At 42.0% G+C, this 23,314-nt stretch overlaps 1 protein-coding gene across 2 annotated transcripts in view; it reads left to right on the top strand.

Annotated features, from left to right (window-relative positions):
- The window catches only part of ATP7B (ATPase copper transporting beta), an 84,774-nt gene that overhangs the window by 29,109 nt on the left and 32,351 nt on the right, over positions 1 to 23,314 (top strand). The window contains exons 1-5 of one of the 2 annotated variants that reach the window (XM_050947028.1): positions 6,972 to 7,191; positions 13,811 to 15,047; positions 19,392 to 19,661; positions 21,788 to 21,951; positions 22,369 to 22,530. In XM_050947028.1, coding sequence (XP_050802985.1) covers positions 7,186 to 7,191; positions 13,811 to 15,047; positions 19,392 to 19,661; positions 21,788 to 21,951; positions 22,369 to 22,530 — 1,839 coding nt within the window. In that variant the 5' untranslated portion in view covers positions 6,972 to 7,185. Of the gene's footprint in view, positions 1 to 6,971; positions 7,192 to 13,810; positions 15,048 to 19,391; positions 19,662 to 21,787; positions 21,952 to 22,368; positions 22,531 to 23,314 lie in introns of those variants that run through there. The other variant, XM_050947038.1, reaches the window with a different exon arrangement.

Below are 23,314 nucleotides of genomic sequence, written 5' to 3'. Positions count from 1 at the left end.
GTAGTCTGACCTCCTGTATAACACAGGCCAAAGAACTTCCCCAGAATAATTCCTAGAGCACAGCTTTTAGAAAACATCCAGTCTTGATTTAAAAATCCACCTGATCCTTGGTTAATTGTTCCAGTGGTTAATTACTCTCACCCTTAAAAACATATGCCTATTTCCAATCTGAATTTGTCTAGCTTCAACTTCCAGCCATTGGATCATGTTATACCTTTCTCTGCTAGATAGAAGAGACTATTATTAAATATTGGTTCCTTATGTACAGACTTACAGACTGTAACCAAGTCACCCCTTAACCTTTTCTTTAAGATACACAGATTGATCTCCTTAAGAGTATAGGGCATGTTGTCTAATTCTCTAATTGTTCTCATGGCTCTTTTTGAGCCCTCTTCAATTTATTAACATCTTTCTTGAATTGTGGGTACCAGAACTGAATTCAATATTCCAATATTCAATAGTTGTAACAGTGCCAAATACAGAGGTAAAATAACCTTTCTACTCCTACCTGAGATTCCTCTGCTTATGCATCCAAGGCTCGCATTACCCCTTTTGGCCACAGTGTCACACTGGGAGTTCATGTTGAACTGATTATTCTGGGAAGCAGTGACTGTGAAAAAGATTTGGGGGTAGCAGAGGATAGAGTCCCCTATCCTGTCAGTATGGCCTATGCTCTTTGTTCCTACATGTACACATTTAGCCATATTAAAACGTATATTGTTTGCTTTTACCCAATTTACCAAGTAAACCAGATTATTTTGAATCGGTGATCTGCCCTCTTCATTAGTCCCTTCTCCCTCAATTTCAGTGTCATCTGCAAACTTTATTAGTGATGACACAATGTTTTATCAATGACTTGGAATAAAAGAGTTAAATAGCATCTGGCCAAGAACAGATCACGGAGAAACCCCACTGGAATCACACCTGCTTGATGTTGATTCCTATTTACAATTACATTTTGAGACCTTTCAGTGATCCTGTTTTTAATCCATTTAATATGTGCCATGTTAACAGTATATTCTTCTAGTTTTTAATCAAAATGTCATGCAGTATGAAGTCAAACGCCTTGCAGAAGTCTATTATGTTCTTTATCAACCAAACTTGTAATTTCATCAAAAAAAGATTTCAGGTTTCTTTAACAAGATCTATTTTTCATAAACCCATGTCAGCTGGAATTAATTGTATTTTCCTCCTTTAATTCTTTATTAAAAGAAGCTTATGTCAGCCACTCCATTATCTTGCCTGGGATCAATGTCAGGCTGACAGGCCTATTATTACCCAGGTCATCCCATTTACTCTCTTTAAAAAAATTGTCACAATAGTAGCTTTCTTCCAGTTTCCTGGAATTTCCCCAGTGCTCCAAGACTTATTGAAAAATCAGTGTTAATGGTCCAGCTAGCTACTCAGCTCTTGGATGCACGTTGTCTGGACCTGCTGATTTTAAAATGTCTAACTTTAGTAGCTTCTTCTTAGCATCCTCTAGAGATACTGGTGGAATGGAAAGAGTATTATCACCATATGATGAAACTGTATCAGTTGTTTTTTCTCCAAATACAGAGCAGAAGTATTTATTGAACACTTCTTATTTTTTTGAAGTATTATTGATAATTCTACCATTTCCATCTAGTAATTCATCAATATCATTGCCAGGATTCTTTCTGTTCTTAATATATTTAAAAACTCCTTGTCTTTACCTCTTCAGCCACAGACTTTTGCCTTGTGTCCCTTGGCTTCCTTTATCAGTTTTCTATAATTCCTAACTTCTGGTTTATATTCTGTCAACTTCCCCTTTTTCCATTTCTTATATTATGTTGTTGTTTATAAATGTGGCACATCAGAGTTGGTTGTTGAACATATTGCCTGTTTATATTTTTTGATTGCATGAGAAATATAGAACTTATACAGAAGGCAATTGTTCTTTTTGTACTTACACTTTGACCAAAAAATGGTATCTTTTCCCTATAATAATGTTATAAATCTTGTGGGTTCCAGGTCCAAATCCACAGAGTTCCTGCAGTGTTAGTGTGTAAATAACAGAAACAACTATCAGTAGATTGTCTGCTTTAGGAGTGTCAAAGTACCAAGTCCAGATAATATACAGCCATAAATGTTAGGCCCAGTAGCTACAGGATTAAAAATCAGTGAAGTTTTAATTAACAGTAATTTTTCCATGGCAGATACACTGAGCTTGGAGCATGCTGGATCCAAAACATTCTTTTTTAATGTATTGTGGAGCACGGGGTGTATAGAAGTACAGATACTGATCTTCCTTGCAGTTCTGCTGAACTCAGTGACCTTATTCTGTTGTAAAACTTGTGTCAGATCAGAACTGGACATACTCTTAGTTTGGGAGATAAGGTTGCTGGTCTTACTTTTGTTGTTAAAAGTTTATAAGACAGAGTCCTTAGTTTTTAGTTTGGGGACAGGAAGAGACTCCAACTCTCATGTTTTACAAAGAACTGAAGCCAAAATTCAGACCTGGTTTGAACTGGGACAAAGTCACCAACTTCTGTTGATGCTGTTGCTTAAGCAGGTATGAATTTGGCTCCAAGTGTCTAGATTTTCTGAAATCAAGTGGTTTGTATAACTTGTGTTATGATGATCCCAGGCTTTTACATATAAGACATTATATTGCTTGTGATTATTTCATCTATTAATCTATTAGAGGAATATGTTTACCTTTCAATTTATGACGACACTGATATATCTAAGAACTGCTGTCATGCTTTTCCTGCAGTGCTGTAATGAAGTCAAAAAAAGTGGGGTTAGGCTCTTTTGATCTCATAGGTCAAAACTGAGGTTCTGAAATTTGGGTGTGAATCCAATCCCTCACTTTAAGAGTGAAGAAAGTCAGTTAAGTGTAAAATACCTAGTTGGTGCCCTGTTCATGATAAATAGATATACTTTTTAATTAAAAAAAAAAGCCATATCAGTTGGTTTGGAAAAGTACAAATGTAGTTAAATGGCCTGAACCTGATTCAGCTTCCACTGAAGTCAGTAGCAGAACTGACTGTCTTCAGTGGAAAAAGTGTCTAGCCTTGTATGGATTAATATGAAAGAAAAATGCCATGATATGCAAAGATGTGTTAATACCATAGAATTATTTGAGTAAAAAATGTGTAAATGTAATGACCCCAGGCCTTTGATTTACAGAAATCATAAGAATTGTGTGAGTGGGATATTTCCCTTAAATTCAGTGGCTGTTTTTCTGCAGAGTAAATTTTTGTTTTGTTTTCTCCCAGTCCAAGCAACATTTGGAAAACCAGCTGCAAAGTTGTCAAGTCTCATGATTTTACTGTGTTTCATGATATTTTGTGGCTTTTTTTTCTTAAAGCTCCCTCTCCTGGAGTCACGTGAATATGTGAGATCTCATCTCAATATGATTTTAAAGCTCTTATAGCTGCAAAGAAAATCTTGAAAACACCAGCTGAGTGGACCTCAGGGCTCAAAAATGCAAAGGAAAATTAAAAGAACTTTATAATGTATATTCAGATCTTTTGCATTTTAACCCGTCATGATTTTGGGGGGCTGCCTTGTGATTTTTGAACACCGAGGGATGGCAATACTGCATTTGTTCTCAATGATGTATCTAAATCAGAAGAATGGGCAAATGGCTCACTTGGCAATCAAGGCCATTCTGACTTTGTGAAATGGTAGATTAGGAGTACTTTGAGTAGTAAAATTTCTCAACTTCCCTCTTCTGTTCCACTTGCCATGCATGCATCTGAGCCTGTTCCTTTTGTCTGTCAGCTTAAGGAAATCTAACCCCCTAGGTTTGTCCTTGAACCCAGGCTTCTCATGTTGCAGTGCAATTGTTTTGGAAATTTTAAGATGCTTTCCTTTTGAGAAGAACCTAGAGAGATTAGAAATGGGCAGCAACCATCTTTTTAAAAATGCAGGCAACTTCATCTTGGGAACATAATCTGCAAGCAATGAGTGTCTTCGTTTGGGTTTAGAAAGCACTTAGCACATTATGGATGCTACCACAGTCTAAATAAATAATAATGTTTAGCAATTCCTGATGCCTTAATAAAGCAAACTCTGGGGTGTTCTTTTAATTTTCTGGCATGTGTTCCTTATCCTCATAATACTCTGCTATTGAAATCCTGCATTTCTGCAGAAAGTATCAAATTACATACCATCAAACCAAAATGCACCCTTATTATTTCTAATCAAACCCATAATGTGCAAAAACAGCCCTGGAGCAATGCATCCCTTTACATCTTTGCACCAAAGACTAGCTCAGTGAAGCCTAAATGAGATCCTTAACTTCTATCTACTATCACTGATCACCTGAACGTGCCTCTCCCATCAAGAGAACTATTTGCATCCAAAAAGCTCTTTTAAAATGCAGATCCATATCTTGCAAATATTAAAACAACCTTTTTTGTGCAAGCACAAAACCCTATAATAAATATGGTTACTTCAGTCCATATCCAAATTAATATTCAATATCCCCTCCCTCAGTCAGGGAAGATGAAGACACTTTACCAAACTTAGGGCAGATCTACACCTAAAATGCTATATCAGTGCAGCTGCACTGCTGTAGCTTAAGTGAAGGTGTTCCTACGCTGGTTGGGGAGCTTCTCCCATCAGCGTGGTTAATCCACCTCCGCTAGAGGCAATAGTTTTGTCAAAAGGAGACACTCTCCTGCTGACATAGTGCTGTCTACTTGGGGAGGGGGCTAGGTTATTCTAACTACGTTGCTCAGGGAGATGGATTTTTCACACCCCTTAGTGATGTAGTTATACTGATACAAGTCTGTAGTGTAGACCTGGCCATAGTCTGAGAGTCCAAATTTATCTTAACTGGAACTTGTCAGAAACCAGAATTTCTGTCCTGCAGGAAATACCAACATTTCAAATTTTGAAAATTTTTGAATCCAAACAAAAAGCTGAAATTTCATGCAAAACAAAATCTCTGAAAAATTTCAATTCAGGATCATTAAATCATTTTTTGTTGCACCAAGGTAAAACACGTCACTTTGACTTGTATATTTAAAAGATTTGTTACATATACAAGTATAAATGTATATTACATATAAGTAATAATAAAAAGTACAAAAATATTACATATAAAAGTAACCTAATAGAATACATAATATATTAAACTATTAATTGTAAATATTATGCATTCTATTAGGTTACTTTTATTTATAATAAGTATTACAAATAATTAGGGCTGTCAATTAACTGTAGTTAACTCCTGCAATTAACTCAATTAATTGTGATTAAAAAATTCAACTGCAATTAATTGCACTGCTAAAAAATAGAATACCAATTGAAATATATTAAATATTTTTTGTTTTTTTCCTACATTTTCAAATATATTGATTTCTATTACAACACCGAATACAAAGTGTACTGTTCTCACTTTATATTATTATTTGTATTACAAATATTTGCACTGTAATATCCCACTCCGCCCCAGGCCCCATTCCCACCTCGCCCTGCCTCTTCTCACACCCCCCCCCTCTATCCAGGCCCCACCTCCACCTCACCCCTTCTTCCAAGCCCCCACTCCAACCCCACCTCTCCTCTTCCCACCCAGTTCCGCCCCCTCCCCCAAGCAGGCCTCATTCCCGCTCCTCCCCCCCAGGACCTCTTGTACACCATAGAACAGCTGATTGCGGCTAGCTGGAGGCGCTGGGATGGAGGGGGAGGAGTTGATTGGCAGGGCTTCCAGTGGACGAGAGGCATGGGGTGGGGGGGAGGAGAGGGAAAGTTGGCTGCCAGTGGGCGCTAAGCACCCACTAATTTTTTTCCGTGGGTGCTCCAGCCCTGGTGCCTATGCCTGGGAGCTTAAATTCATAACTTTGCAAGACACTAAAAATCATGGGCTGACTAGAAAGACTGCATTTATGGCTTATTACAACACACTATAACCCATTAAATAACACACACACACAGGTTTTTTTTCTGCCTTTCACCCCTGTGACTGGAGAGGTGTTAACTGTCCACTTTACCTTGAATGGTCCTTTGCACAGAATTAACACATATTTCTAAATTACTTGTTCCAGGTTGTATTTAGCTGTGACATGCTGAGTACATTTCCCAGACCCGAAGACGAGCTCTCTGTAAGCTCAAAAGCTTGTCTCTCTCACCAAAATAATTTGGGTCAATAAAAGAGATTACCTCACCAACCTTGTCTTTTTAGTTTTCAGTTAATGCAGCTGACAGCAGTGCTTTATGCAGGGTTGCTGGAACAATTCGTACAATGTGAGTACTAAGAGCCATTGAACCAAACTGTAAACCCTGTATAAAATGAAAACCACTTCAAGCCTGGAGGTGCAACAGCACCCCTAGTTCCAGCACCTGTGACTGTATATTTGCAGTAGTTGAATAACTTTTCATATAAATTCAATTCTGACAGGCTGGGAAATAACTATCTGTCAGTGTAATCTGAGACATGTCTGAAATATAGAGGGGGCAGTATTTCATTCAAGAAATTGCCGTTCATTTCATAATAAAAGGAAGTAGATTATGTGGTCCTGCCAATAGGCTGTGTGTCCAGGAGATGTGATTATGCACACGGCCACAGAGGAGATACTGCTTGGCTGTTTGAGTTAATTATGCACTGGGTTGCTGCACACAGGTCATGTTTGAGGAGCTTGTGAAAGGCAGCCTTGGCTGAGCAAGCAGAAGAGCCGTGTGCAAAGATTAGTAGTGCTGCATGCAGTTTGGTGAGTGCAAAGAGATGCCAATTGGTGGGGAATGTTTAAATCGGGTGCAAGAGTATACTGTTGAGTGCAGCATGGTACTTACATATAAAGGGGGCAGATTAGAATTCGGAGTTCACCATGAACACAAAAAGAGGAGAACATTGATGCAGAGGAAAAGAACTTTTGTTCTGGATATCACTGGGAGAAGTTTTTCTGCTAATTTAATGGAATAACATGTCTTAAAAATTCCCATTTGGCGTTACAATACTTGAAGCCTGGAGAGATAATGGAGAGGGAATCAGACAGTGATTTGAAAAGGGACCAGTCCACCCTGGCTACTTTAAACAACAAAAATGTAACCCTGGTGACTTTTCATAAGCGGCAATCATCTAATGCTGTGCCTGCACTACTGATTGTCAGTGAACCTTCCAAGTCAGGATCTCCTGGAAAAGCAGGGGACTGCTCTCAGAAAGAAGAGAAAGTTTCACAGAGCTACTCGGTGGGAGCATCAGAAGTCAACAGCATGAATGTAAGTTTGCAACTAAATGTACTGGAGCTTAAAACAAAATATACTGGATATAGATTGTTAATTGATACATTACCCCTTTATATTCAAAGTTCGTTATGATCCCAGGAGTGGTGATGTATAACCAATGTCTGTAAGATCCTTGGATTTTTCTCGCATAAAAAAATTGCTGTACAAGTGCAAAGTATTTTGAAATTCTCTGAAAGATCATCTATAAATGCAGAGTTTTAAAATATTTAGGCAGCTTTAACTAGTAGGCGTCATTGCCAGCTCTACCTAGAATAATATGAAGTGGGAATCCCTAGTAATTACAACATATACATATACTATGCTCGCCTTCCTTCTTTTTAAGCTGCGTTTATTTCAGAAATTAAGCATCAGTTTGTGGTTTGGTTATCCTGTGGAATGAGAGAAATTGCCTGAACAGTGAAAATGATCGTAATTATAGATAAGTTACTTACCTATAACTATACCAGTGAAACCGGCAAAAGATCGTGGTAGCACAATTGCCACAACTGCCTTCTCGCTCAGGCTTGTCTGTAACTATATCATAGTTTTGTACAGTAAAACTTATTAGGAGGAAGTGCAATTTCATTTTGAAAAATGAACTTGTAAAATGCGGTTGTGATTCTTACTAAAAATACAGATGGTACAGCATAATACTAAAGTGCACATAAACTATAACAGTGTAACTTGACTCATAGTCTGGTATTTTAACTGACAGGATATTTTTAATGACTTATCTTTTAAACCCATGTATGTTTATAGTTTAGTTTCAGAGTGACTTAAACAATTACCATCAAACTAGAATGAAATGACAATCAGGAACAGACCAAGTAAATCTGAAGGCATTTACTATCTCTAGTTGTTTTATGGAAAACATCTATTATATGAGAAACAAACATGACATAGGATTAGGTTACTTCTGCCAACTGGTCTTTTTATAAACTTGGTTCAGGTATTTACTATGTTGAGTATACTGTACAACTAATTATACCAGAAACATGAAAACTGCATGCAGTCAGGCTTTTTTCATTCCAGATCAGAAATACAGTACATGTACCACAGAGGCTTCCCGCCTCTGCACCAATGTAAAAGCTTTAAACAAAGCTGCTTAAAGTAATCTATTTTTAATTAAACTTAAACTGAGCCCTTAGAGGCATTAAATGTGCGGTATATGGCATATCAATCTAGTAAGACTTGCTACAGTTTCTTCAACCTTTCTTTGCCTTCTTTCCTGTTGGTAAAATGGGGGTGACAGTACCTCCTTCACAGAGATGTAACAAGGTTTAGTTAGTAAAGTGCTTTGAAGCTATAAAGGATCATATAGAGGTATTGCCTTTTAAAATTCATCTTCTGCTGAAGGATGAATTCCATGGAATAATACCGAGCTCCTGGTTGTGCTTTTAAAAGGGCCAAGGACTGTAACAGCTATGTATGGCTATTATTAGCTACTAATAACAGTGAGTAATAATAGCAGCTATTATTACTTGTTAATGGTCTTCCTTTGTTTTGTGTTACTACACTAGGTTGAGAGTGAAGGGAGGAAAGAAATATCTAGATGGACACTCGTGGCTGACAAACCAAAAAAAAAAATTTTACTCATTAAAATGACATTTTTAATTGTAAAGTGGCTGCTGTTTTATTACAGATTGAGCTGGTAGCACCTCCTATTATTTGGGCTGGGAGGTGGGGAGAGACTGTAATTTGCCTGTGCAAATTGTGCAACAATCTGAAAATCCCAGCAGCTAGGCTAGGTGACAAATAAACTCAGACAAGATGGATGTCCCTGTTTAGGGCCCTACCAAATTCACAGCCATGAAAAACTTGTAATGGACCGTTAAATTTGGTCTCCTCCTGTGACATCTGGTCTTGTGTGCTTTAACGCTATACTGTATAGATTTCATGGGGGAGAGATTAGCGTTTCTCAAATTGGGGGTCCTGACCCAAAAGGTAGTTGCAGGAGGGTCACAAGGTTGTTTTACGGGGTCATGGTATTGCTACACTTACTTCTGTGCTGACTTCAGAGCTGGGTGGCATACCATACCATGCTACCCTTACTTATGCGCTGCTGCTGGCAGCAGCTCTGCCTTCAGAGTTTGGCTCCTGGCCAGCAGCCACTACCCTCCAGCTGCTCAGCCTAGGGCCCTGGGGAAGAGCGCCCCACAGCACAGGACTGGGATATCATACAAGAAGATCTGGATGATCTTGTGAACTGGGGCTGGGAGGCTAATGGGGGTCAGCCTGCGCTCTGGGGCTGGGGGAGGGAGGCCATGCAACCTGCGCAGGGGTGTGGGGGATGGGACTGTGTGCCCTTCCAGCTCTTCAGGGCTGGGGAGAGCTACGCTGCTCGCCCAGGGCTGGGGGGGGCACCTCACTCTTGCCCGCCCCTAACCCACCCGGCTTTCCGGGACTGGGGGCACTTGGACATCCTGGGAGTAAGTGGGAAGGGTGGGGGGCTGGCTGCCATGCCGGGAGGAGGGGGGAACTCTGGGCTTCAGCAGGAGGGGGGGGGCCTTGTGGTCTGGGCTAGGGGATAGCCTCCTGGGGTTCACCCGCCGCTCATGATCTGTAAGTACCTTCGTGAAGAACAAATATTTGATAATGGGCCCTTCAATCCAGCAAACAAAGATATAACTAGATCCGATGGCTGGAAGTTGAAGCTAGATCAGAGGTCGGCAACCTTTCAGAAGTGGTGTGCCGACTCTTCATTTATAGATTCTTTAATTTAATATTCACTTTAATTTAAGGTTTTGCATGCCGGTAATACATTTTAATGTTTTTAGAAGGTTTTTAGAAGACCTCTCTCTATAAGTCTATACATTATATAACTAAACTATTGTTGTATTGTAAAATAAACAAGGTTTTCAAAATGTTTAAGAAACTTAATTTAAAGTTAAATTAAAATGTTGATCTTACACCGCCAGCCCACTCAGTCTGCTGCCAGCCTGTGGTTCTGTTCCCCTAGGCCGGCAGCAGGCTGAGCGGTGCCTGTGGTCAGGACCCCAGCTGGCAAGGGTCCGGCAGCCAGAACCCCAGACCAGCAGCAGGCTGTGCGGGGCTGGCTGCTGGGACTCCAGACCGGCAGTAGGCTGAGCAGGGGTCAGGGCGGTCAGAGGGCGGGGGAAGGGGGGTTGAATGGGGGCAAAGGTCCCGGGGGGGCTGTCAAGAAGGAGGGGGAGGGTGGATGGGGTTGCAGGGGGCAGTCAGGGGCAGGGATTCCAGGGGCAGGCAAGGGACAGGGAGAAGGGGTGGTTGGATGGGGCAGAGGGGCCATCAGGAATGAGAGGAGGGGTTAGATGGGGTGGGGGGGGCAGTCAGGGGACAGAGAAGGGAGGTGGATGGGGCAGAGGTCATCAAGGAACACGGGGGGTTGGATGGGGCAGGAGTGGGCCATGACCCCCTTGTGGGATGAGGAGGGAACCAGTTGTTAAGATTTTGATAGCTCATCACTGGCCAGGAGGGTGGGAGGCTGAGGAGGCGAGCAGGCGGACAGTGACGGGGGTTGAGTATGCGTGCCAGGGAAGGGGGGGGCAGGTGAGCTGGAGAAGTGGGGGTCTGAGGAAGTGAGCGGGCGGGCATTGGCGGGGGGCAGGTGAGCCGGGGGAGTGGAGGTCTGAGGAGGCGAATGGGCGGGCATTGGCGGGGGGGCAGGAGAGCTGGCGGTGGGAGGGGAGGGCTGAGGAGGCGAGCGGGGGGGCAGGAGAGCTGGTGGCAGGAGGGGAGGGCTGAGGAGGCGAGCGGGGGGGCTGAGGAGGCGAGCGGGCAGGTAGTGGCAGGGGGGGCAGGTGAGCCGCGGGGGGCTGAGGAAGCGAGCGAGGAGTCAGTGGCTGACCTGTTCTACTGATCTGGTCTGGCTCCCATCCCCTCTCCAATGGTTGCAGCTGTCTGGAGGTGCTGCCTTCCACGCCTTCCTCAGTCATACCTCGTTCATTCAACAGGGCAATTGATTACAAAGTGGGGGGAAGATTTTACTCTACTTCTAGCAAAAAGACATTTTTCTTTTATCGTAATTATACTACCTTAGGGGTCCCCTATAACATATTACTAAGGTTCAATACCGTTGTTTTGATGGGGCGGCGCTGGGGAAGGAGGGTTTGTTTCCACAGGGTGGGCGGTGCTTGGGAGGCAGGGGGTTTGTTCGGGGGGGGACTGGGTGGTGTGCGGGGGGGGGGGGGGGGTTTGGCAGGGCCGGGGGGGAGTTCGGCCCTTAACTGTTTTCTTTGGAGTAACATGGCCCTTGTCGTTTTATGAGTTGAGCCCCACAAGGCGCTGGGGAGGCTGCAGGGATGTGACTGGCAAAACCCAGGAATTTTAATGTCCCAGGAAGACTTGCAGATTTCCTGGGACAGCTACCCTAAAACAAACAAAAACAAAATGAAAAAAAAAAGGGCGGGAAGGATAATCCCAGGAAAACCAGGAAGGCTGGTAACCTTGTCACAGTTGTTACCTATTCCCTGCAAATTGGTCACACCCAGCCTGTTTTTTCATCTGACTCCTATAAACTGGAGCAAAGCTCTGGAAGATTGTCCCCCAGCCCTTTGTCTGTTGCACACCTCTTGCTCAAAGGATGTAGAACATACACACTCTGTAGTATGTAAGTAACCGGAACATGATTTTCTCATAAGAATATTTAAATATACAAAGTGGGCTTTATAACTCTGTAACTAAGACTTTCTTGTTAGATGAGTGATTGGGAATCCTCCTTAATGCCCATCTGCCTCGCTTTATTTTTCATTCTATCACATCTTTATAAAGAGAATAAAATCCTTGAGCCCTTAAACAAATGTTACATATTTTTGTAACCTTTCAACAAGAGTCGTCAAAATGAAAATATGGGCGTGTTTGATCCTATATCTTAAGGACAGTACTGTACATAAGAGAGACTTATTTAACTTTCTGAAAGGATTCTTTTCCTTCTGTTGCGTCACATGCCTGTATTTTTAGCTAACAGCTGGGGGGCGGGAAACACAGTCATTTAAATTTAGCTTTTATTTTGAATTACTTTTTTGAAATGGGATTGGAAACCACATACATGCCTCTGAACCTCCAATCACTTCCAGTTGCCCCTGGAAAGGACAGAATGGACTAAAACAGGATTTTTGTTGCGGAGAAAGGGAATGACGATGGGGGTTGGGAAAATGAGTTCTTTGTGTTAAACTTTTACCATTTTGAGCCTGACCCAGGCATCTGGATTCCTAAGTTATCTGCCCACGAGGCAAAATTACTTGAATGGATTTGAAGTTTTGCTTCAGATGAACAAGGCACCCACTTATGTAAATAACTGGTTTAATTCTAATGTGAATTAAGCAAGGATATTAAGGACCAATCTTATTTACTCTTTTTATTACTGACTTTGGCACAAAAAGTGGGAGTGTGCTAAGAAAGTTTGCGGATGACACTAAGTTGAAGGACCGGGATGTCATACAAGAAGATCTGGATGACCTTGTAAACTGGAGTAATAGTAATAGGATGAAATTTAATAGTGAAAAGTGCAAGGTCATACATTTAGGGATTAATAACAAGAATTTTTGTTATACGCTTGGGACTCATCAGTTGGAAGTAACAGAGGAGGAGAAGGACCTCGGAGTATTGGTTGATCACAGGTTGACTACGAGCAGCCAATGTGATATGGCCATGAAAAAAGCTAATGCGGTCTTGGGATACATGAGACAAGGTATTTCCAGTAGAAATAGGGAGGTGATATTACCGTTATACAAGGCCCTGGTGAGACCTCATCTGGAATACTGTGTGCAGTTTTCATCTCCCATGTTTAAGAAGGATGAATTCAAACTGGAACAGGTACAGAGAAGGGCTACTAGGATGGAGACTCAAAGAGCTTGGCTTGTTTAGCCTAACCAAAAGAAGGCTGAGGGGAGATATGATTGTTCTCTATAAATATATCAGAGGTATAAATACCAGGGAGGGAGAGGAATTATTTAAGCTCAGTACCAATGTGGACACAAGAACAAATGATATAAACTGGCAATCAGGAAGTTTAGATTTGAAATTAGATGAACCATCTAACCATCAGAGGAGTGAAGTTCTGGAACAGCCTTCCAAGGGGAGCAGTGGGGGCAAAAGACATATCTGGCTTCAAGACTAAGCTTGATAAGTTTATGGACGGGATGGTATGATGGAACAGACTAATTTTGGCAATAAATTGATCTTTGACTATTAGCAGTAAATATGCCCGATGGGATGTTAGATGGGGTGGGACCTGAGTTACTACAGAAAATTCTTTCCTGGGTGCGGCTGGTGAGTCTTGCCCACATGCTCAGGGTTTAGCTGATCGCCATATTTGGGGTCAGGAAGGAATTTTCCTCCAGGGCAGATTGGCAGAGGCCCTGGGCGGGTTTTCCCTTCCTCTGCAGTGTGGGACACGGGTCACTTGCTGGAGGATTCTCTGCATCTTGAAGTCTTTAAACCACAATTTGAGGACTTCAGTAGCTCAGACACAGGTTAGGGGTTTAGTACAGGAGTGGGTGGGTGAGATTCTGTGGCCTGTGCATTTTCCTGGCATCAGTTAACTTAGCAGCATTTCCACCTGTGTAGAATGTTGCTATTTTGGAACTGAGAAGTTACATCTAGGTTTTTATTGTTTATTTTTCTTATACTTCAGGCTTTGTCTAAGTCTAGCTCCCCTGCTACTTGTGTACAGGAACCAACCATGAAGCAGAATTTTGCTTTTGACAACATCGGCTACGAGAGGAGCGCTGAAAATATGCCCTCTCTGCTTCCTCAAACGAGCACCATCACAGTCAATATTTTGGGTATGACCTGCCAGTCTTGTGTGCAGTCGATAGAGGGCAGAATTTCCAAGGTTAAGGGCATTGTGAGCATCAAGGTCTCCCTTGAGCAGAGCAATGCTGTAATAAAATATATACAGTCAGAAATAGGCCCCCAAGAGGTTTGCCAGGAAATTGGAGACATGGGCTTTGATGCCAGCATTGCAGAAGCAAGAACTACAGCATCATCTGTAAGATCGACGTCCTTGGGCGAAGCACTAATGAAGCTGCGAGTAGAAGGTATGACATGCCAATCTTGTGTCAACACCATCGAAGGAAAGATTGGAAAACTACATGGCGTGCTGAGAATCAAAGTCTCCCTCAGTAACCAAGAAGCAGTCATTGCTTACCAGCCTTACATCATTCAACCTGAAGACCTCAAAAAACACATTGATAACATGGGGTATGAAAGCACAATTAAGAGCAAGCAAGCCCCATTAAAGCTTGGTATGATTGATCTAGAACGCTTGCAGACTACATGCACAAAGAAAACTCTAGCCACCTTGAACAATAGCAGTGTGGAGCCAGTGGTGGGCAAAATGAATAGTACAACTACTATGAAACTGGGAGTAGAAGGGATGCACTGCAAGTCTTGCATCAAAAACATCGAAGGAAATATATCAGGTCTTCCAGGCGTACAAAGTATTAGTGTGTCATTGGAACATAAAAATGCTGTTGTGCAATTTAACCCAAACCTAATTACCCCAGTATCTTTGCAACAAGCCATTGAGGCCCTTCCACCTGGTAACTTTAAAGTCTCCCTCCCTAATGGAGTGGAAGCAAATAACGGAGAGCTTTTATCAAAGGAAGCATTTTCATCACCTCAGTTTCATAGCACATCCTCTGGGGATCAGCTGACAAGCACATCTGTACTTCGTATTGATGGAATGACCTGTGGGTCCTGTGTACAGTCCATAGAAGGCACAATGTCCCAAAGGAAAGGGGTACAACATATATCAGTTTCATTAGCTGAAAGGACTGGAACCATACACTACAATTCAGCTGTAACTAATTCAGAAGAGCTAAGAGATGCTATAGAAGACATGGGATTTGATGCTTCCATTCTCACAGGTACTTGTATGTTTTCTATAAGTAAGCTAGAAGAAAGTGAAAAAAATTACTTTTAAAATTGATTGTGTGTGTGTGTGTTGTTTGTTTTGTTTTTAAGGCTAGAAGTGACCATTATGATCTGGCTTGTCCTATATAATACAGGCCATATTTATTTATTTATTTATTTCCACATTCAAGTGAGTGCGTTATTGGGCAAAAGAGTTGTTTTAAGTTACAGTATGCAGTCAAAAGTCTAACCAGTAATATAGTGGCTTTTAAATAGCAAAGAACCTGAGAAAACATATGAGTTGCACTCCACTGAAACAGGTTTCCACTCTTCTCCCCTCCACCCACCAACCCGCTGTGAGTATAAATAATACACACAGAGAACAAACAGTTCAATAAAATATCTTGCAGTTAAAAGCAACTATTTCCCTCACTGGAACTGCTGTCTGGTATCTCAAGGCACGTCTACGCTGCAGCTGGAGGTATGATTAGTAGCTGGTGTAGATGTACTTGCGCTTGCTGTACTCTAGCTAGCTTGCTAAAAATAGAAGTGAAAACATGGGCTGCGCCAGCCAGCCAGCCAGCTAGAGTAAAGTTAGCGCATATATATCTATATAGGCTGCAGATCACACTCTCAGCTGCAGTGCAGAGGTATCCTTAGTAGATCTTCTGTACCTCACCTGTAGAATGGTTATGCCAAGGGCCTAATCCTCCTTCCAGTGAGTCAATGGCAAAACTCCTATTGACTTCAGTGTCAGGGGTGCTGGAACAATTTGTTACAGTGGGGGTGCTGAGAGCCATTAAATCAAACTGTAAACCGTGTATATAATGGAATCCACTTCAAGCCAGGGGGTGCAGCATCCCCCCACACTCCTAGTTCCAGCACCTATGTTCAGTGGGAGAAGTATCATGTATAAATGTATAGAACAAGTGCACTGTGTCGAGCACATGAGTTTAATGGTTAAGATGTTGCTATAGTGCATAATCTCATTTACTTGGTAAATTTCAAAAGCAAGAATAATAGTAGTAAAAAGCTATTGCTTTACTCAGCACATAATTTTGACAGGTTTCCACACCCTTTTTTGCTTTGTCCCATTCTTTGGTCTTATTTTTGGACACATCAATTTTTGGCACTGTCGGCCATTGTGGTGGTGGTGGGGGGGTTATTTTTAAAATTGAATTTATCTTTATTGGGTATATTAGAACTAAATGAATAAATATAGCTTTCATACCCTTTCTTCATTTTTTAGCGGAAAATGTGCTTTTTACACATTTAGTGCAATTCTGCATAAAGTCTAGTGAACAGGTATGCAAAGTCTGAATGGCAGAAGAATACATTTTTAATATGCGCTTTTAGAGAGTAACTTTTTATGGAGTTAATACTTTTCTAAATAAAGACATTAAATAATTATGCACGGGCTTACTGACAGAAAGGCGAAGTATTTATACACACACACACATTTTTAGAAGAAAATATTTTATATGCAATTAGTACATTGTTTATTCAGCTTTGTTTAGCAAATGCACAAATATACCAAAGTATTAGAGAGAGAGAGAGAAACTATAGCTATAGAGCTCATTACATACTAAAATAATTTTAAACCACCAAGAAAGGAAACAGAGAGAAGAGGGAAGCATTTCATGCCGCAGATTGGTACTGCCCAAATAACAGAAATCCCTGTTCTAGAAGCTTGAGACAAAACCACACCTCCTTGGCTGAACCAATCAGAAGGTAGTATTTAACCAACGGGCCTCCTGGGGACCCACACATCATAGGAAATTGTGATGCATTTTACCATTCTGAATCCACTTTATGGATTTATCCATAGATATTTAATTACTCCATATTTTCCCAAGTCATTATGAACACAGCACTTTATTTATTACAGCATTTTAAAATATAAATTAGAGCTAAAATACCAAACAAAAGGAGTATGCCTGTGGATTCATAAGAACTATGTAAATTTAGCAGTTAGGCTTATATCTGTTGAATTCTGGACTAGAAATAAAATTTCCTCTTTTTACATAATGGCTTAACTTGTATTAGAAGTCTCTTAAATTTTGTAAAGTTTTTGAAGGACAGATAAATTTAACAAAAATATAGTAAAACATAGAACACACAGAAACATAGCACCATTCACCTCCCGCACCCCTGTCCGAGTGTTCAAAACCATTAGGCATACATTGAAGCCAACTTGTAGGCTATCTTATAATCACTGTAAGTATAATTCAGACTAGTTTTATATTATTTTATAAGTCACCCACTTTCACACACATTCATACTTGGTTTTTTAGCATTATTTTATACAAACTACACCCAACCTACCTTAAAAGAAATCCAATGATGTAAAATTGGTTAATACACCTCATTTAGACAACATACATAATTGGTTTAAACTATTTTATGTAAAAGAGTTAATTATACTCTGTACCAGAGATAAGAACACTCTTTTCCCACAGACACAGGACCAACATCTGCCCTCTTTTTCTCTTTCTGAAAACAATTACGCCTACATTCAAAGCAAATTGTATACTATTTTATAGATAAACTACCTTAAGAATATATTCAATTTATTTTTGCTGTGTAGCTAAGGCTCTTACACATGCGTTATACTGGTTTTTCAGCATTATGCTATACAACATACACAGAGCCTAAATTAAAAGAAATCTAATGGTATAAAATTGGTTAATACACCCAGCTATGAGACAAAATGCAGGCTAGTTTAAACTATTTTATGTAAAAAGAATCGATAACACTTTTTACTTATTTTTCCACAAACTGTGCCCTTTTGGTTAAGGTCATCCTGCTCTTTCAGAATTTAATGTATGGAATGTAGATTAAACAACTGATTAAACTTTGATTTTAATAAATAAAGTAAAACCAGGATGGAGTAGGGAAAACTGTGCTTTAGTATTTAAGGGGCAGTAGATAGTATATTTTAAGACTGTGTTTTGTTTGTATTTTAAATGCTTTTAGCTATAAATATTTTGCATTATTAACTTGTGACTCATTTAGCAAAATAAAAAAAGTTAAAAATCATGGAACAGATACCTACACCCACAAAATAACCCAGACATTTAAAGGTAACATGAACAGAGCGGGAGGATAAGAAAGTTGGTCTGAATTTTTATGGATATTTTAACAAACTGACCAGGTGTGGGGAGGGGAAAGCTTAAGCTTATAGCAGACTTATTATTCATCTCCACCTAGACTTTTTGGTTACCTTTGATTTAAGGTAGCTAGGCTGAAAATCCACATCAACACAAACTGTAAAAAGCAGGGAAATAAGCAGTAAAGTCATTCAGCACTCTGTCTACACTCCATTCCTCAGTTCCTCTTCCCAATCTCAGCTCACCCCCTACAGCCCAACATATCTCTGCCCTCCTCCTCAGCATGCATTGGGCAGCCTGCAAGCCTCCACCCTCTTGCTTCCATCAGCCCAGAGGGCCTGAACTATTTTTTCCCCATTGCAACCCCAGAATAGGAGCCCCTACTCTTTCCACCTCACTTCCACCATGTTCTCCCGCTTACAGCTGACTGTGAGACAGTGGCAAAAAATAGCCAGTTAGAACGTGACATCAATAGTTCAAGCATCTGAGATTGTCTGTGGGTAGATCTTAGTGTGGGTGCAGAAGCCTCCCAGACCCAGATAGATGGAGCAGCTCCTTCAGCAGCTCACTGGCTTAGTGTAAAGAACTGGTCTATGGATCTGGCTGGGGTTGGGGATTCTCCATCTGGGTATTCTACAGAGGTGGCCTACTCAGTGCCCAACAAGGGGAGGAATTGATCCCACTGCGCCTGATCCTGATGGATGCTAAGTATTGACAGTGTCCTTGACAAAAAGTGTGACTTGTGAATGCTCAGTAACTCTCAGGATCAAATACACCAGTGCTCGCTGCTCAATTTATGAAGCAGCATTTGGATTATCTGCTGAGAAATGCACTCATATTCTAATCCTGGATAGAGATCAAGTGCTGAGCTGGAGTCCTGAAAGAAAGGAGATGAGGACAATATGAACATGTAACTGGACTGAATTCTCTAACGCTTTAACTGTCACGAAGTCACCCTCAGGATAGATGTTAATATCAACAAACAGACAGATAGAAGGGGATCATTCGCTGATTAAAGATGGATTACCACTAAATAAAGCAAAATGGTCATGCAGTGTTAGTAATCTGCCCCAAAGTAACAAGTTACTTGTGACTAAGGAAGCCAAGATCACAGGGTAGTTAATCCCCTGTCATTTGAAAAATCTTGGATGTTTCTGTTGTTAAATGTGTTTTCAATTTGCTTCTTTGAAACATTTTATCATAGTCTGTTAACCCATGTTAATTCTGTTCATGGTGTGTTTATTCAAGATACCACCACTTGGAAATATATGAATCAACCTCTTTTCAGGAACGCTGCAATTCAGCCTAATGCTTGGGAGTCAGCTTCCCAGAGAACAGAAAATGTTTCTGAGTCTTCTCATCAAGGCTACTTGTCCGATGTCCAGCCAAAGAATTCTTACCTCGGTAGTCCAAAGCCACCCAGTGTAGCGACAACAGAAAAGTGCTTTATGCAGATCACAGGCATGACCTGCGCATCATGTGTGTCAAACATTGAAAGAAATCTGCAAAAAGAAGACGGTGAGATGTCTAACATTCCTAGAGAGGGTCTGTAAAGTACTTTGGGATCTTCTGGATGTGAAGGTATAGTGGGATGGTTACTTGCTCCTGCCCTGCAGGGCTTGAAACAGCCCAGGAGAGGGCTGTGGCTGGGGCAAGAAGCCTAAACTGATTGGGGAAAGTAGGCTCAGCTGTGGCCATGCCCCAATCAGGCCCAGCTGGCCTCTATAAGAGGCTGTGAGCCAGAAGCTTAGTCAAGTATCTGAGGGGTAGCCGTGTTAGTCTGGATCTGTAAAACCAGCAAAGAATCCTGTGGCACCTTATAGACTAACAGACGTTTTGGAGCATGAGCTTTCGTGGGTAAATACCCACTTCTTCAGATGCATGTGACATGCATCTGAAGAAGTGGGTATTCACTCACGAAAGCTCATGCTCCAAAAAGCCTAGTCAGTCTCCCTCTGCCTGTGGAGGGTGAAGAGTCTGGCTGCAGGGACCCAAACAAGACACCTGAGTGTGGCAGGGCTGGGGAAAGGCAGAGGAACTGCAGCCTGGAAACCCCAGGCTGTGGCCTAGCAGAAGGCCAATGGGTACTGGGGCTTGCAGAGGGCAGCCTGGGGTAGGCAAAGTCAGCAGGTCCAAACCCTCCTTGCCAGTGATGAGTGGCTTTTACACTCCAGTCTGCCCCAGGGAGCGGGGCCTAGATGAGGACTGGCAGTAGCCCAGACTGAGGCAAGGTGGGGATAGTGGAGGGGGAGACCCTGAGAAAAAGGGGTTACTGCCAAAGGGCAACAACCCAGATAATGGGGCACTGGGTCCGGGAGGGACACGGAGGCCAAGTGATAGCGGGACACTGGCCTGCAGAGGGCACTCCAATGGCTGGAGAGCTAATTCCCAAGATGACCAGCAGAAGGCACCGCAGGAGTGAGTCCCGCATCGCTACAGAAGGATACTGCATTCTGTCAATAATGAATAATACCAAGCTCTTTCATAGCAATTTACATCAGTAGATCTCAAAGAACTTTACACAGGTCAGTATCATCCCCATTTTACAGATGGGGAAACTGAGGCACTAGGCGGGAAGTGACTTGCCCAAGGTCACCCAGAAGGGCAGTGATAGAGCCATGAATTGAACCCAGGTCTCCTGAGCCCCAGTCCAGACCTCTGTCTCCTAAAGCTCTATTGTTGTTATACATGTTAAAATGTGTTCTTAAGGGTAGATGTGATGTAATATTCTTATTTACTTAATTATGTACTCATATTGATACTAGCCACACTACTATATTCAATCCGTCAGCGACTATACCAGTTGGGAGATATACTGGATAGTAGGGATAGCTGGTGGATAGACCAGGGCCGGTGCAACCATTTAGGTGACCTAGGCGGTCGCCTAGAGCTCTGGGGTTTGGGGGGCGCCATTTTCTTTGGCAGCGACTGCGGTGGCCGGATCTTCAGCCGCCCCGGTCACCGCCAGCATTTAGGCAGAGGGAGCTGGGGCAGGGGAGCGCGGGGAGAGCAAGCAAGGCGGGGGGGCGGCACGCAGGGAAACTCCCTGCCCCGCCTCCTCCCGGAGCACACCGTGGCTGCTTCACTTCTCCCACCTCCCAGGCTTGCAGCGCCTAAACTGATTGGCGCTGCAAGCCTAGGAGACGGGAGAAGTGAAGCAGCAACGGCGTGCTGGGAGTGCTTGTGCTCATGCGTGGAGCAGGGGTGAGCTGGGGCAGAGGGGGTGCCTCAGGGTGGGGCGTGGGGAGCTGCCGCAAGGGGGATGCCTCAGAGCGGGGGCATGGGGGAGTGTGCAAGGTGGAAGTTTCGCCTAGGGCACGAAACATCCTTGCACCGGCCCTGGAATAGACCCATAGTAAGACATAGCGCCTGCTCCAAAGAGCTTCCAAGCCGATTCTCATATTCTTCAAATGCTAATAGGAATTGCATGACTAAATTAAAGGGAAGAATCTGTATCTTGAGAAACGGAAGCTTTTGTCCTATTTTGTCAATATACTCATGGGATAGCACTAGAGTGGGGAGAGTGATTAAAACCATTAAATGTCCAAGTATTTTATTACTGGTGTGCCCCTTGATTACCAGTTGAATTATGTGTTCTCAAAGGAGGTACAGTATCTAATATAACCCAATTGCTCCCATTGCAGGTATCGTTTCAGTGCTAGTAGCACTGATGGCAGGAAAAGCGGAGATAAAATACAAGCCAGAGAGCATTCAGCCTCTTGAAATAGTACAGCTGATCCAAAACTTGGGCTTCAATGCTACAGTCATAGAAGATCATACTGCTACAGATGGCAATGCAGAGCTCATTGTGAGTATCATGATTGGAATGTATGGGTTTTGGGGTACGTGTACAAGTTTGACTGGAATGTGTCTTTGCAAATGAATCTATTTTAATGGGTTGTGGCTTTGAACAACTGTGGTGCTGGATGCTGCTGCTGCTGCTTTTCGTAACTACCCAAGAAAAAAATTATTCAAAAGGGGCAAAAATGTTTCTACTAGGTAAAGAGAGATGAACAGCTACCCAAGTGCACAGAGAAGCCTGTCTTGGCAGGAAAACACTGCAATCCCCATGAATCCAGTGAAAACCTTCTTTTTTTAAAATCAGTTTCACAAGCAGTGCAAATTTTTTGCATGACTTTGAAAAGCCCCAACCAATGAGCAGTGGTAAGAGAGATTGCTCTCAACTGTAGAGATCACTAACTGCATTTACAATTCTGTTCTTCAGATTACGGGGATGACTTGTGCTTCCTGTGTTCACAATATTGAATCCAAACTAACCAGAACTAATGGCATCTTCTATGCCTCGGTAGCGCTTGCTACCAGCAAAGCTCACATCCAGTTTGATCCTGAAATCATTGGACCTCGAGATATTATACAAATTATTGAGGTAAGTTTTTTAAAACAAACCAATAATAAATATAAGGTTAAAACAAATGGAAGTGACTAAAAGTGCTGAGAGGCTTGCTGACCTGTGCAGCTTTAGATAAAGTACACTTTCCCATGTGTTACAAATCCAATAGTGTATGGTCAATGGAGGCTACATACTCCAGCGACATAAACCATTTCAGGGCTTTTTAAAAGTTTCAATACCTGGTAAAAGTGTGGTGTACCCCTTCATTACTGCTCAGTGTACTGCACCAGGTACTTCTCTGAACTTCAGATAGTCCAACGGAATGTTACCGCCGATTGCTCTCTACTGCCACCTAGAGACTCTAAGAGCAGCTATGCAGCAGAAAGGCAGTAAACCAGGGGTCAGCAACCTTTCAGAAGTGATGTGCCAACTCTTCATTTATTCACTCTAATTTAAGGTTTCGAGTGCCAGTAATACACTTTAACGTTTTTAGAAGGTCTCTTTCTATAAGTCTTTAATGTATAACTAAACTATTGTTGTATGTAAAGTAAATAAGATTTTTTAAATGTTTAAGAAGCTTCATTTAAAATTTAAATTAAAACGCAGAGCCCATTGGACGGGTGGCCAGGACCCAGGCAGTGTGAGTGCCACTGAAAATCAGCTCATGTACCACCTTTGGCACTCGTGCCATAGGTTGCCTACCCCTGCACTAAACCCAGATAAATACCACTTTGAAAACGTACAGTAGAACCTCAGAGTCACAAACATCAGAGTTACGAACTGACTGGTCAACCACACACCTCATTTGGAACCAGAAGTT

This window comes from Gopherus flavomarginatus, chromosome 1, assembly GCF_025201925.1.
Source record: "Gopherus flavomarginatus isolate rGopFla2 chromosome 1, rGopFla2.mat.asm, whole genome shotgun sequence".
Taxonomy (NCBI): Eukaryota; Metazoa; Chordata; order Testudines; family Testudinidae; genus Gopherus; species Gopherus flavomarginatus.
The sequence above is the reverse complement of the archived record's forward strand: the minus strand, read 5'-3'. Positions and strand labels throughout refer to the sequence as shown.